This window comes from Nomia melanderi, chromosome 1 (genome assembly GCF_051020985.1).
Source record: "Nomia melanderi isolate GNS246 chromosome 1, iyNomMela1, whole genome shotgun sequence".
Classification (NCBI taxonomy): domain Eukaryota; kingdom Metazoa; phylum Arthropoda; class Insecta; order Hymenoptera; family Halictidae; genus Nomia; species Nomia melanderi.
The window spans coordinates 26,849,494-26,864,387 of NC_134999.1; the positions used below are offsets into that span (position 1 = coordinate 26,849,494).

The 14,894-nt window shown below is 30.1% G+C and overlaps 1 protein-coding gene across 2 annotated transcripts in view; it reads left to right on the top strand.

Annotated features, from left to right (window-relative positions):
• Positions 1 to 14,894, top strand: part of for (cGMP-dependent protein kinase for) — a 135,663-nt gene that overhangs the window by 52,493 nt on the left and 68,276 nt on the right. The window contains exons 1-2 of one of the 2 annotated variants that reach the window (XM_031980467.2): positions 6,042 to 6,323; positions 13,479 to 14,117. The exons of the other annotated variant lie outside the window; for it this stretch is intronic. Coding sequence (XP_031836327.1) covers positions 13,840 to 14,117 — 278 coding nt within the window. The 5' untranslated portion in view covers positions 6,042 to 6,323; positions 13,479 to 13,839. Of the gene's footprint in view, positions 1 to 6,041; positions 6,324 to 13,478; positions 14,118 to 14,894 lie in introns of those variants that run through there. 2 annotated transcript variants of the gene reach the window in all.

Genomic DNA, 14,894 nt, shown 5'->3' on the forward strand with positions numbered 1-14,894 from the left:
CATACGTCGTTGAAACGAGTTAACGAGTCGTATTTCTTAATTTTAACACTAAAACTACCGAGTGTTTAATACGGTTAATATGTAATTCTTATAAAGATTGCAATAACAGATTTTGACGGCTTCTTCGTATATTGGTTACAACATTCAAATAAGGCTATTCATTTTTAAAATCATTTCGAATATTTAATCAGTTAACTGCGTTCGACGAGTATTCGCGTTAGTTTAAAACTCACAATAATACGAATTCTTTCAACGACAAATTATTTATTTTTCAGATAAACATGTAATTATTCTTCGTTCTGCTTTTGTGTTTTATTAAAATGTAGGTGCATTTGTCCTGCGTTTGACTATTGTACAATTCAACAATTTGATTTTATTTTGAGTACAATAAGGGATTTTTTAAACTAAATTTCACAGTTAACAGGTTAGCAGTTTTAAAATATTAATAATTGCGAAATAAGAAAACTCAAACCGGTCTGGGTTAGGTTTTTTAGATTTTTGGGAATGAAAAATCAGTATGAAAGATCAATGAAATTAAGAAATAATTGAATTTCTTTCATCACTATTATTATTCTGTTATATTAGATTAAGAATTTATTATTTGTGGTTAATACATATTTTGTTTAGATTCTTTGTCAGTAGCTTTAAAATAATTTAATATGACGAAATAATAAAAAATGGACCATAAAACAATTATTTGCTAGGTAAAAATAAAAACTATGCGAAATAAATAAAAAATTAAAATATTATAGTTCACTGAACAGGAAACTTCATACATATACAGGTACAGTTAACTACGGTACAGTTAATACAGTTAAATTTTAATTAATTACAAATTAAATTAAGTCGAGAGGATTGAGTAATATTTATACTTTTTAAATTCTTAAAATTATTGTTGAGTCTGACACATTATTACAAGTCAACGGGTTGAATCGATGAATTTATATCATTATCTACTATTTTTTATTTCAAATTAATGAAATTTGCATCCACGTTCAATAAAATTTATTCATAATCGAACAAGAGATTTTCGTGTACAAAATTCGCATGTACCGAAAAGACACAGGGTTGTGAAACGACCTTAAAAGTAAATTACTCCCGTAATTCGCTCGTTGTAATTCACTTAATAAATAAAGCAAACAAACTTTACAGGGCATGTTTGAAAATATATATGCATGTGTGTCGCAAGACTGCGCGCGATAAGCGATTGGCCGGTGATAAACGCCAAGCCACGTTTGCACATGCAACTTCTCGCGTTTCGCGCGTGTGCAATTTGCGGCGTTCATTGAGCAAGTCACCATTAACGAAACGACTTGCAAAACGGCCACGGTTTTTAGCTAAATTCGACCGAGCATATTGTTCGGGATTGCGAAACGGAGGTACAGAAGGTAGACGTGGCTTAAATAATTCAAACGAGCCGCACCGTAATAGGCTCGCCGAAGGATCTTGCCTTATGTGCAACATGCACGTTTCTTTCTATTGTGTTGTGAACTCACCTTTATAAGTGAGGCAAAGTATTATTTAGGAATTCGCAGGAATTGTATGGGCCATTGAAGATTTACAAAAAAATGGGGGATTTTTACACCTTTTTTTGTTTATTTACAATCGTTGAAGAGTAAATGTAATGCACACTGTTGTTTATGTATGTATAATTTGGATATTTATGAGATAACACTAAATGCGATAAAAATAGTTGTACTTATTTCCAAAGTACTTTTTGAAACACTAAGAATTGAATAATAGTTTCAGTTTGTACATGTAGAAGGTCTAAAAATAGTAACGTGTATTACCATTTACATAGATATTTGTAGCTACTTTTTCTCTTTGCGATAACACACAAGGAACCAATTTGAGGGATCAAGTAAATAACTGAGTGTATATTTTTCTGCAAATAGGAACACGTAATCGCACTCGACTTTAGTCTATTAATAGTTAATCATCTATCTAGAGATAAAGTCTGCAATTACCTGTCAACGATTTTATTTCCCGCGACGTTTCATAATAAAAAGAAGAAGGAGAAACAATAAATAATCGGTTGTAAATTGTGTGGTTACGCAGTCATGATGAATGTGCTATAATTTTACTATCGAGTAGAATGAAATACTTCTTTTCCCTCGTGTAACTCAGATTTTCTTAATTTCATGGCCCTAGACTTAAAATAAAAATCTATAATTTAAAATTAAATAATTTAATTGTAAATGATATTTTTTAAATAAATAATATTTACAATTAAATTAATTCGAAGTTCTGGCAGACGCGTAAACATGACAAAATAATTTTAGGATACTATTTCAATCACTTAATGATACATTAGGTTTCAAGTAGTATCATTTTAATTAGAAGTAATAATTCTAATGACCTCGCTAAGATTTATGGAAAATAATATCTTAATCTATTATATCCAGTTTATACATATAATTAAAGTATAAAACGTTACAAACTTTTTAGATAATAGTTTACTTTTGATTTCTCGGATTATTTGGAAAACATTAGACTCCAAAAAAATATTATCCTTATTTTTCAGTAGATCCTTTATGTGACAATATTCCTAGGCAACAATTATGAATAATTAAAGATATATTGACACGTTAATTAAAATCTAAAAAAAGTAGCAATTTTTATTTTTCTAAATATCAAAAGATGAATTCCTTTTCTTTGTCAAAAGATTTAGCAATATCTGCATATAAACTTATCACAAACTTCAACTGTGAAGTGTAATTGGTTATGGTTTCTTTTCGGTAATGAAGCAGAATCAAGAACTATTTAAGAATAGAGATTAAAAGAACATTTGTAGGTATCGAGTGTATTAATAGCCGTAAATAGTAGCAGTAATGGTTTTTGTCGACAGTCTCGACAGACCAAAGTCAAGGAAAGTCCTCAGGGTCGTAACAAGTAAAAAGGGTCGGTTTCGTAAGTGGGACGGCTCGAATCTGGCTCACAAACTGCCTGAAGCTTAATTCAACAAAATGGCGGGCGCACGGATAGATACAATGAAGCAAAATATTGTTATGGTTATTTCTATTACAGATTTTATAACGTTAGAAAATAATGTGTACATAAATACTCTATTTTATATTAACATATTCATGTTATATAAGAAATGTAATTGTATAACATCCTTATATAACGGTTACTGAGTAACGAATGAATAAAATAAAAATTGTTTCTAATGAAGTATTTATCGATTGTGTTGCTATGCTATTTATATAACATATTGGGTGCGACTTTTAAACATAGCAAACATTATTCTTATGTGTATATATATTAACAATAATAATGAAAAATTTTTTCCTAAAATAATATTTTGATGAGTGTAAAAATATACATCTGTACGAGTTCTTATTAGGATAGAAATTTGTATTCTGTGAATTTCCAGTATTTTAAGATCTTAATTGTTCAATTGGTGTTTAGTCTAAAAGTAAACGACATTATAATATATTCTTGCGACTCGTGTCGTATCACGCAAACGGTGCATTCTAATTAAGCTGTTAATCTTATCTCGAATACGGTTTTCAAACTGTTCGGTGACGCAATGTGTGGTATTTATTCGTACGTAGATGTAGTACAATGGAGAACATCGTTTTAGTATGATTTAACAATCTTTAGATTGTTACTTAGATTTGATATTAACCTTTTGCAGTTGAATATCGCTGCGATGATGGCTTCAGGCAGTCGTATCTAACGTCGATAGCTGCGAATGAAAAATTTCATTATTCAAATAATGAGGGATTTATATGTAGTTTTTCTTTTTTGTGATATTTAATATTCTTATACGTAATTAAATTTGTTACGGACAGAGTTTTTAAAGGTTTGAAAAATTCTTGTTTGAAAAGGGTTAACAATATTTACATCTGACTTTTTTGTATGTTCACTTATTCTTTTAATAATTAACTTTGTGCAACACACAATCATATCTAAATTGTTTTTAGATAAAAATATGTTGTGGTTTTATGCGAATCACTGATTTTTTAAAATAATTTTAATATTCATAGTTTACTATTTGTTTATATGAAAGAGTAGTACAACAAATTGAAAAAAATTTTTTTATTTCTCATGACAAATATTCCTATTTCATGTATATATAAAATAATTATATTTTTGATAATTGTAAATAAATAGTAACTTAAAATAATGCGTAACAGAAGAAAAGAAGACTGAAGAAAATAATTCGAAAGAAGTGCAAAATAATTTTAAATTGTCACTATTTTTCTTTTGCTTTCTATTTGCAATTTTTTTAAACGGTTCTTGTGTTAAGCTATCATAAAAATAGATTTCAGAGTACGTGTCGTGAACAAATTTTTGTGCAGCACACATCTTACGACAGCAGATGATGTTGCCACTACACCTTGGTCCTGAAATATATGATTGATGAATGATGTCTTTTATTTTCGTACTTTCTGTCCGCTTGTTTAATGTTGATACCATATCGAATGATTCCATCCTATACTTTAACAATTAGAAATTTCATAAGCCGGCACAAATATTAATCTTACTAATGCAAAGGTATTCAAATAAAATTGGCAATCAACGTGAATTATTCAAATACTCTGCAAATACAATACTTCCAAATTTGAAGAATTATTTAAATACTCACAAACTGTAAACATTGTAAATATAAAGCTATTTGTAACTTTCAACTTCGTTTTTTGAAAATGTTTTAGGATGGAAACCAGATTTACGATCACAGATTTCGCCATAACGGACTATTTGTTTTTTAACTGACGATAACAGAGAAACTTTTTAATTGTTATTGTAAATTATCATAAGTCCTGCATTAACATGTTGACGAGAATTCTCTAATTAAAATGAACTCAAATGTAATATTATTGATACAAGATATTGCTACTATATCTGTAAGATTTAAATGGAATATCAAACTTTGTTCTTCAAAGACGTGCTATAATTTTAAAATAACCATTTTGTAGTATACACAGTATTTTTATATTAAATTAGTAATATCTATATCTGTGGTAGCTATTATTATTTATTTATAACGATTAACGCTATACACAGTAACGACACAGAAAATAGTCGTTTAAATCCTCTCCACTATCCAAGTAATGACCATTTTCATACAAACAAATGAATTCATGAATTCCAAAACAGGACAAGTCCACTTTTTAACGTTATCCCTATGAATTATTGATGTGTCCGTTTTCAGATTACTCATACTTATTTAATAATATTAAAAATATATATGTAACGAAGATGCAGCCATTGCTTGTAGCAAGAATCAACAAAATAGATAATGAATGAATGAATGAACGAAGATGAAAAGTAAAATTAATTTTTTCGAAATGTTGATTGGTTGATTTATACTGTTTTGGAATTCATGGCTTCAAATACTCGAAACCTTTAAACTCAACCAGTGACAACAGCTGACAACAGCGATCAGAAATGTAATTATTTCATACATACATATATATGTATATTCGATAATTGTTGTAACAGCTTGTAGTAATCTTATTTACCTTCATTGTACAACCACCTATTGACTAGTTACGATAGAAATAGGTACACACAAAGAGTCGGACCATTTAGCATTAATCAGTTAACTGCATTTGACGACTATACACGTCATCTTAAAGCTTGAAACGATACTAATTCTTTCAGCGATGAATTCTTTATTTTTTCAGATAAACATGTCATTCTTCTTTGTTTCGCTTCGGTGTTCCATTAAAGTATACCCTAGGTGCATTCGTCCCGCGTTTAACGAGAGATTTTCGAAACTAAATTCCACCATTAACATATGGATCATTGTTCACCTCTAACTCAATTCCCCCTAAAAAATCGATGGAACCGTTGCGCCCAAGTAAATAGGTTGACGAGTGACAATGGGACACGCTGGTCACGCACTCGCGGGCCTTGCGTACAGGTGACGAGGCACTCGTGGCTAAATGGGGACAGGGGGCCGGTGAAAGGGGGCCATTTTTCGAAAGACGTCTCAGCCAGTTCGTCGCGGCGCGCGCGTTCTGGCTTCGAGGAAGCGCGGAGTCGCGATTATGTTTCAAAAATAGACTGTGCGCGAACCGGCCGCTTGTTAGTCGTTAACCGCCCTACGCGAACCGAACAGGCTCCCGTTCCGTCACCGTGGGTCCTTTCTGATTCAGTTTTACGGTGAACCATTCAGGTGACGGCCGCGACGCGAACCCTGGCCCCAGTGGATCCTGCGTTTTTTCACCGTTCGACAGTGCTGTTTTGACAACCAATTTGGATAGAACAATTGATGGCGATCTTAGATGGTTTTGATCAGTGACTTAGTTTATGGTGACGTTTCGGTCGGATGAATTTATAAGGGTTGTTTGGGTATTTTGTTAGGAGAAGTATGTTTTGTGGCATTTTGCTTTGATAAGTTTATGGGATTTGTTTGACAATTGGATTGGAAAACGTACATGGTGCCGTTTCGGTTTAAGGAGATTACAGAGTTTACTCAGATATTGAATTAGGAAAAGTGTAGAGTTTGGAAAGCTATATACTAGTTTTATTGGATAAATTTATTTATTTGGGTATTGAATTAGAAAAAGTATAGTGTTATTTTGGTTGGACGAGTTTATGGGATTTGTTATGAGTATTGCGTTAGAAGCAGTACATATTATTATTTGGGTTTAGTACTAGAACTACCGTACCAAAATGAGGGGTTTTAGTTTTCTTATTTTGAAATTATTGATGTTTCAAAAGTACTGAAGATTCAAAATGATTTTAAAAATAGATAGCTTCACTTAAATACTATAACAAATGTCTGAAGAAATGTATTGTCACGATGTTTGTAACGATTAGACCTAACCCTAATAAATGTTTGGTAGTTCTACTTTTAAGGAAATTTATAGTATTTGTTCGAGAAGTGAATTGGGAAAAGTGTCATTTTGGTTGGATGAGTTTGTGGGATTTGTGTGGGTATTGAATTAGGATAAATACGTGCTGCCACTTCGATTTAATGAAATTTATGATATTTGCTCGAAAACTAGATTAAGAAAAATACATGGTGCCATTTAGGTTTGACGAATTTATAGAATTTGCTTAGATATTTAATTAGAAAGCACATATGTTGTCATTTTCGACGCAACGAATTTTAAGGGATTTGTTGAAGTATCGAATTAATGTAAATATGGGAAATTATGGGATTTGTTGAACCATTAAATTAGTATAAATACATTTTATTATTTGGGTGCCTCAAAATTCAAGGGACTTGTTTGAATATTCGATTAACAACAAATAATATTAACGACAACGACAAAGCACTTTATTTCATGTTAAAGTTAAGCTACAATTTTTGGCATCGAAGTAGTTTGTGACGAAGACAACACATTCATTATAAATATTTATAGAGGCTTTGATCTCATAATGACTACCTTTTATATATAAGAAAGCATAATACTTGTATCCAGTAATTTTGCAACTTTGATTTAGGGTTGGTTTACTTGATGAAAGGTTTCAAAGGACTTGGTTAAATTTTAATAATTATTCAACTGAGGAACATAATAAAAATTTCTAGTATAATGTCATAATAATAATTAATTTCGTATAATGATTGATATTATCAATTCCATTTAAACATTCCTAGTCTCTGCATGATTTTCAGTATCGGATTAAATCGTAAATTTTACAATATGCGCTTTTCTGTGTATTATTTAAACTTCACTGGTTGTTTGATTTAATTCTAACGGTACTATAATTCTTATCTTCCTCATCCGTCTGTTTTTATCCGCCTTTTGGTTTCCTTCTTAACTTATAAACATTGCACTTGAGTTTGGTTTAACCGTGCTTCCTTATTAAATCAGTAATACTAACTATACTCTCAGAATATAAAGAGCGTCTTTTCATTTAAGAATAATATAATTAACTGTAGGAAGGAGTAATTCTTACGATATCCTGTAATTAATTTTTTAACTGGAATGCCAACGTTATATTCAATATTAGTTCTTCGATTAAAAATAGTTTTGTTGGAAAATTAATAAGGAATCGTAAATGAATCTTAATTAACAGTTGATCAGTTTCATAATATTCAAATTTTACCGGTTTATTTAATTATTGAACTCGTCTGCGAACTAATTAATATTGTAATAAAGATTCCATTTTGTTTTCTATCTTTTAAACTTATTTGATTAATTTGTTAATTTATTGTATATATCATAACTTACGTTTTTCATTCAATTTATTCGTTTTCATCTATCATTATCCAATTCGATTTTACTGCCTGTGAGAAATCATTAATATTTGTCGATTGAACGGGTGCCAAATAATTCATAAAGCGAACGACTCGAATTCAACAACAAGTGGTCTCGTTCCACTTCACTTAATTGCTTAAGTTGAAGCATTGGTCAATGTTCATTTAAATTCATCAAATGTAACGTATCGAAAGAAAGGCGGAGAAATACAGAGCGTTTATTTCTGTAAATATCCTTCTATATTTGTTGCTATTCATTTACAATTGTATTTGTTAATTCCCATGTTTTATATTCTAAAAGCTTTAATTAATTTCTGGTTCTCTCATGAATTTTTTCTTACATTAAATGAATAACATTCTCAAAAAGTAGATAGAGGTACATCAAATTTTGTATATGTAATCACAATTTTAGTAAATGATGAAAAAAGAAATTTTCCAAAAGAACGAGTTTAACAACAAAAATTGTTATAGAAAGGAAGATAAATGGAATCTTTTATAAAAATGTTTCATTATTAAGTACGAAATAATAAACCTTTCGATTTTACTTAAAACTCTAGATTAAACTTACCTATGTGGAAACTTAATCTTTACCACTAGAAATAACACTTAAAATTACTTTCAATTAACTGGTTGTTCCAAATAATCAGTTTTTATGTTACAAATAAATCGAAATATACCTTTTTTACATTTCACTACAGTTTATTTCTATAGTATAAACTAATGTATTTTGTTAAAACTTGTAAAAATTTCTATGATACTTTATTTAATATTCACCAATGGAATAACATTACAAATTATTCTCAATTACTCAGTTCTTCCACATAACCAGATTCTATATTACAAATAAAAACGAACTGCATCTTAATTATATTGTATTATAGTTCATTTCTTCGGTACAAACTGACGTAATCTTTTTAAATTGACTTCAGTTAAACTATTTCCTTTTAGACGAAATAATGTGTAGAATTCGAGGTTATCCGATTAAAATGTGTCTCTCACGCGACAGTCTAACGGATAGTACTTCTATTAGCATACATCCAATGTACTAAATATAGTATGAAGCACTCTTTTTCTCCTGTGATCTAACACTGATCGATCGGCATCAGCTTAGAAGCCATCGAGTTCTGTCGAACAAATTTACGGTCTCGTAATCAGTTCGATAGAGGCTCTTCGAAGCGCCGGTTCTTCGCCTCTTGTCCGCGTCCAATTGATCAAATCATCCTTACAATAATAAAACGACACCTTCGTATCAACTGGTTGAACTGGAATCGTCGTACGATACATACGTTCGCGTTTTCGGATTAATTAACCTCACACGTGTTCTAAACTATGATATTTCCATTTGCCATGGAGACATTTCATTTTCGGATGGATTATTTCGTGTTCAAGATTTTAATAAATTGATACGCTGCGTGACGAGTGGTGTGTGATTTTAATTGGCAACAATTTGCTAAAATATTTACAAAAGTCTGTTTTCAATGTGAACGGTTTGTGGTTATTCCGTTTGATATGTGATTAGTATTAATTGGTAATCTATGTGGATTAAGATAAGATTGCATCAGCATTGTCTTGAATGTAATTCAAAGTGATGGAGTGCCGTTTTTGGAAAATTTGAGAGCAAATGGCACGAGTTGGATTTAAAATGTGGAATAGATTCATTTTAAGTGAGTGGTGGTTACACTTAATTTTGAAACATTTAATTTTGCAGTTAGTTTGAAAGATGTTTTTATGTTTACATGAGTTGTATGATTTGTATGTAATATAGTCATATTATTGTTACAAATTTTTTAAATTGAAATTGTTCGGAATATTTGATAGTTATTATTATATCATATTAATTTACGATTTAACATATTATCTTCTTAAATATCGTATATTACGTGAACAAGTTACAAATTTTAATATAACCAGATAATTTATTAATTGACCATTTACTTTATTAATTAATATTCTATTGATTAATTTCAATCGCATCATTAAATCATTATATATCATTAATATCATTATGTCATTTTATCATTAAACGTTACCACAAATGTTATATTATATTGACGTAGAATTATTTAACTGGTAATACATAAGAAATAAAATGAAAGAGTTGAAATCAAATCAACGCGTGACGTAGCAACAAAATTTTATTCGTTTTGATTTCCAAAGACTGTCAATCACAGTTGTCAATCATTCTTATTCTACGGTCATTCTCGAAATTACTAAGCACAGGTACCACTCACTTTGGTCTAAGGCGCTCAAGAACGTTCAGCGTTTAAACGAGCATTATGCAATCGGAATACGTTAATTTCAAGATGGACAAATGACTGGAAAAGAATAAAAATACCATCGCGTACTTCGAATATTTTCTCGTTCCTCCTTGTCAAGCTGCGATAGAAGATTTTTTTTTTAATCTTCAGAGACCTTGAAGTCATCCAATCATACATTCGATTCAAATGAAAATTTTCCATATTAGTCAATTCTTTTTATTATTCTTACTTTAAATTACTCTTCAATTAGTCCGAATTTGTAAATTATAGTTCATTAGAATTTATGAGTGACATAGAGTTAGTATAAAATTATATAATTACGTAAAAGTTCAATTGAGATGGAAATAAAAATTTTCAATATTTATTGGTTTCTTTCGTTATTTTTATTTTTGATTGCTTTTTAGTTATTCGGAATCATTTAATCGTGAATTGCTTGAAATTAATAGAAAGACTTGCATCCAAATGGAAATACCACAATTGAAATTAATATTTTCAATATTTACCAATTCCTATTTTTTCATTTTATTTTTGATTGCTCCTCAAGTACTCGGCAATCAATCTCAATTAAATTTTCAATGTAAAATTTTCCCCATTTGTCAATCCCTTTTATTATTCTTATTTTCAATTGCTCTTTAATTACACAACAATTTTCATTTTGATCCATTAATTATTAATGTTAATTATTAAAAGACGTAAATCTAATTGGCAACTTTATACTCGTCGAAGACGAAGTTCGAAAAATCCAAGGCTGTTCCATCGGTATCTAAAAATGAAATAGTGTAAATATCAACTTTGATTGCCAGATATAGCATATGTGTTGCCATAATTACGTCAATTCCAAAATACTTTCTTATCTTTGATGCTTCTAGATCTGTCGATCATAACATTCTAAATTGGTGACATTATTTTCTGTGGACCGTACGATTTTGAAACAATAAGTCATTCTACTATATAAATCGGTTAGCTTATCGAAGGAAATACCTGTTGACAAAATACAGATTACAATCAGTTGTTTGCTCGATAGATACGGCGTACTATGAACAAAGAAATAGAATTAATTAAATTATGATAAAATATTATTAACACTCAACGCACCACGACCGGTCAAATGGCCGATTTTAACACTTGATTTAACACTAGAACTGCCGAGCATTTATTAAGGTTGATATGTAATTCTTATAAAGATTATAACAACACATTTTTCTCGACTTCTTGGGATATTCGTTATAATGTTTCAGTGAAACTATTTATTTTTAAAATCATTTTGAATATTAACATATTAATGACCAACATTTGGTTAAGTAGCTATCTTTATCGTTAATTAAATGCAACAAATCTTCTTTATAAGGTACAAATAACGTTCAAATATTTTAAAATAAAAATACACGTGAAAATAATTTAATTTACTTTACGCCAGATACAAAATGTAGACCGTCACAAATATGTGACGTTGATTGCGGAAATGTTAGATACTTTTAAAATATCAATAATTGTAAAATATGAAATCAGAAACCCTTCATTTCGGCGGGTATATAGCTCTAGTGTTAAAATTCAACATTTCCTTTCATCTATTTAACTTTATATCAATCCCCACGTTGTTCAATTAATCAGTTTTCCAATTCTGCCTTTCCTTTCGTTTCTGTTTTCACTAAGAGAAATTGATTGTTCAATTTGTTTACCTTCATTTTACAACCAATTATTTAACTGGTTATGGTTGAAATTGTTATATACAAAACGTTGGTACGTTCAATGTTAAATTTTGGATTGATTTAAAAGTTTTAACGTTTTTAGTTTTTTGATTTAGTTTAATAGCTCAATTGTTCATTGGCTGAACCAAAAGAAAGCAAAAATGAAGAAAGAAGTGTCCTTTATACACGTTATAATAGATTGAAAGCAGATGTTATCTTTCGAAAAAAAAACATTTTTCGTTAATTACATACAAAAGTCGGCAGAATTTTTGCATCAATCCAATAATTTGCTGGCTCGTCTATAAAATGACGTAGACATAGAAAATAATATTCTTAGTAATTACTCAACAATTTTTATTTTGATCCATTAATTAACAAAACACACATTATTGTGTGTAAGTCATTAAAATATCACTCATATTTTGAACGGTTAGAAATATTAAATTCAAAATTTCCGTGACATCGTTAATCATATTCGTTCTACAATTAGCCGTGGCATTTCAGATGTCTTCAATCATTGGAAGAAAAAAATATTTTTCCGATTTGAAATGGTGCCAACAGCAGTTGGTAGCGATATAATCCCGTTTTCAAGTTCTGCAGCGGATTATACGATCGTTCGTGTAGAACTCACATGAAATATCATGTGTAATTTGTTCCAAGTACCTACTTAACCACGAAACATTTTGACTTGAACGTAAAATTGCGACATAATGATGAACGATATTATTCTAATTAGAGAGTGTCTTCTATCAAATAATCTGGAAATTATTGTTTTATCGATACCATCGGATTTTAAGAATAGTCATTTTTGTACATATGAGATTTTGCAATAACTACATTTGATGCAATAATAACATCCACTAGGAATCACAGGTTTCTTCAGATTTTCATAATCAAATTAATATTTCCCAAGTTTATACTTTAATAATTTAGCAGTTACGTTTTGAATGCGTTTTAATATTTTTTGCGCATAAACGCTAATCTCTTCAAAATCTAACTTCCAGTTATCTACCATTTATTACTTTACTTTCGATTCATTATAAGTGACACGGAAAATCGTAATCGTTAATTAAATGTAAATTAATTCTTCCTTGCAATGGTAACACTACTTCTTAAACTATATCTGTACATATAAAATGCTAACAATTTCTTAAGTTTATTTACTATTAGAATTACCAGATCGTTCAAATTAAGCAACAAAACTAAATTTCAAACACAATAAACAATAGTGTAAATTACTTAATATACAAATATTCAAGAAGATAAGTGTATGCGGGATTTTCATCTAACTCATCAATTATTACTATTATTATGAACCAAGTCCTTTCACTGGCAGCAAGATTAAAATTAAAATTCCATTCTACACAGGTATCGAAGAAAAAGAAAAGATTTAACATTCACTATTGTAAAAATCGACACTAGTGAATTCTCGACGACAATGAAGAAAGAACTCTGATCAAATAACATTTAAACCAAGTGTTCGATGAAAAACATAATGCTACGTGAAAAAATTGAATTTTGCTTCCGTTTGAACAATCGGTCACGACTAAACCACGAATTAATGAAGATTAGTGTTTCCTGAATTTGATTAGTGTTCTTGAAAAATCAAATCGGTGCTGTATTTTAAGTAAATTAGAAGATAGGGTTGTATGGCACGTGGACAGGAGAGAATTGCCAAGGAAAGAAATAAATCGTGATCGAAGTGCTGACAGGGAGTCGGTGGTTAATCATGGATTCGATACGGGATCTAAAAAGACTTCTGTACGAGCGGACGGAGGCGTTGCGTCGCCGCGACGAAGTGATCGAGATACTCGAGAAAGCTCTCGAGGAACGGGACGCTACCATTCGCTACCTTCAGAACGAGATCGACAAGTTTCGACAGATCGTCGATTTTAGTTTGGTACCCGGTGGCATTGGATCGGGCCAAAGGTCTAAGAGGCAAGCTATTTCCGCGGAACCGCTTACCAAAGACACCAAAGTAATCGTCAAATTTCAGAAGCCTCAAAGGTACTCGATTTTGGACTTGTTAGAACTAAAATGAAATTTCCTTTTTCTCTTTGTAGTGAATATGAGATGGAGAATGAGATTTGTTAATGTATGAAAATGTGTTTTTATTTATTTTATTTATTTATTCTTATTTGGCTCGTTATATATGTTCACTGTAGGGTAATGGAATACTTGATTCTGTTTACAATCACTTTCATATAAGGTTGACCTATAATTGATAATATATGAGAAAAGGGGAGTTTATATAAAAAATTAAGTTGATATAAAAATAATATCAAGATGATAATTATATATATATATATAAAATAAAATAATGATATAATTATCATCTTGATATTATCTTTCTAACAGCTTGATTTTCTGTACAAACTCCCCCTTTCTCATACATTATCAATATAATTACAATATATAGTTAAATAATATATGTTATGAGTGCATACTCTCTATGATAAGTATTTGTTAATTCTGTAGAACACTATGTACAGAATTATATATAAATATCTATATAGTAAACGATATATTAATCGTATGTAATACGTATAATACGTATAATATATATTAGAATTATTATAACAGATTACATTACGTAATTGTACGGTTACAGTGATCATGTGAATGCAGACTATAATACGCAAGCGTTGAATAGAAAGAAAGTTGAAAATTTCTGTATCCTCATGTACACAAACAGTCATAGTTGATTTTGAGGTCGTCCAGAGAGATCGATGACTCCACGATTACCATAGCTATTATTAAGAGTGAAATTTGGTCGACGCTTAC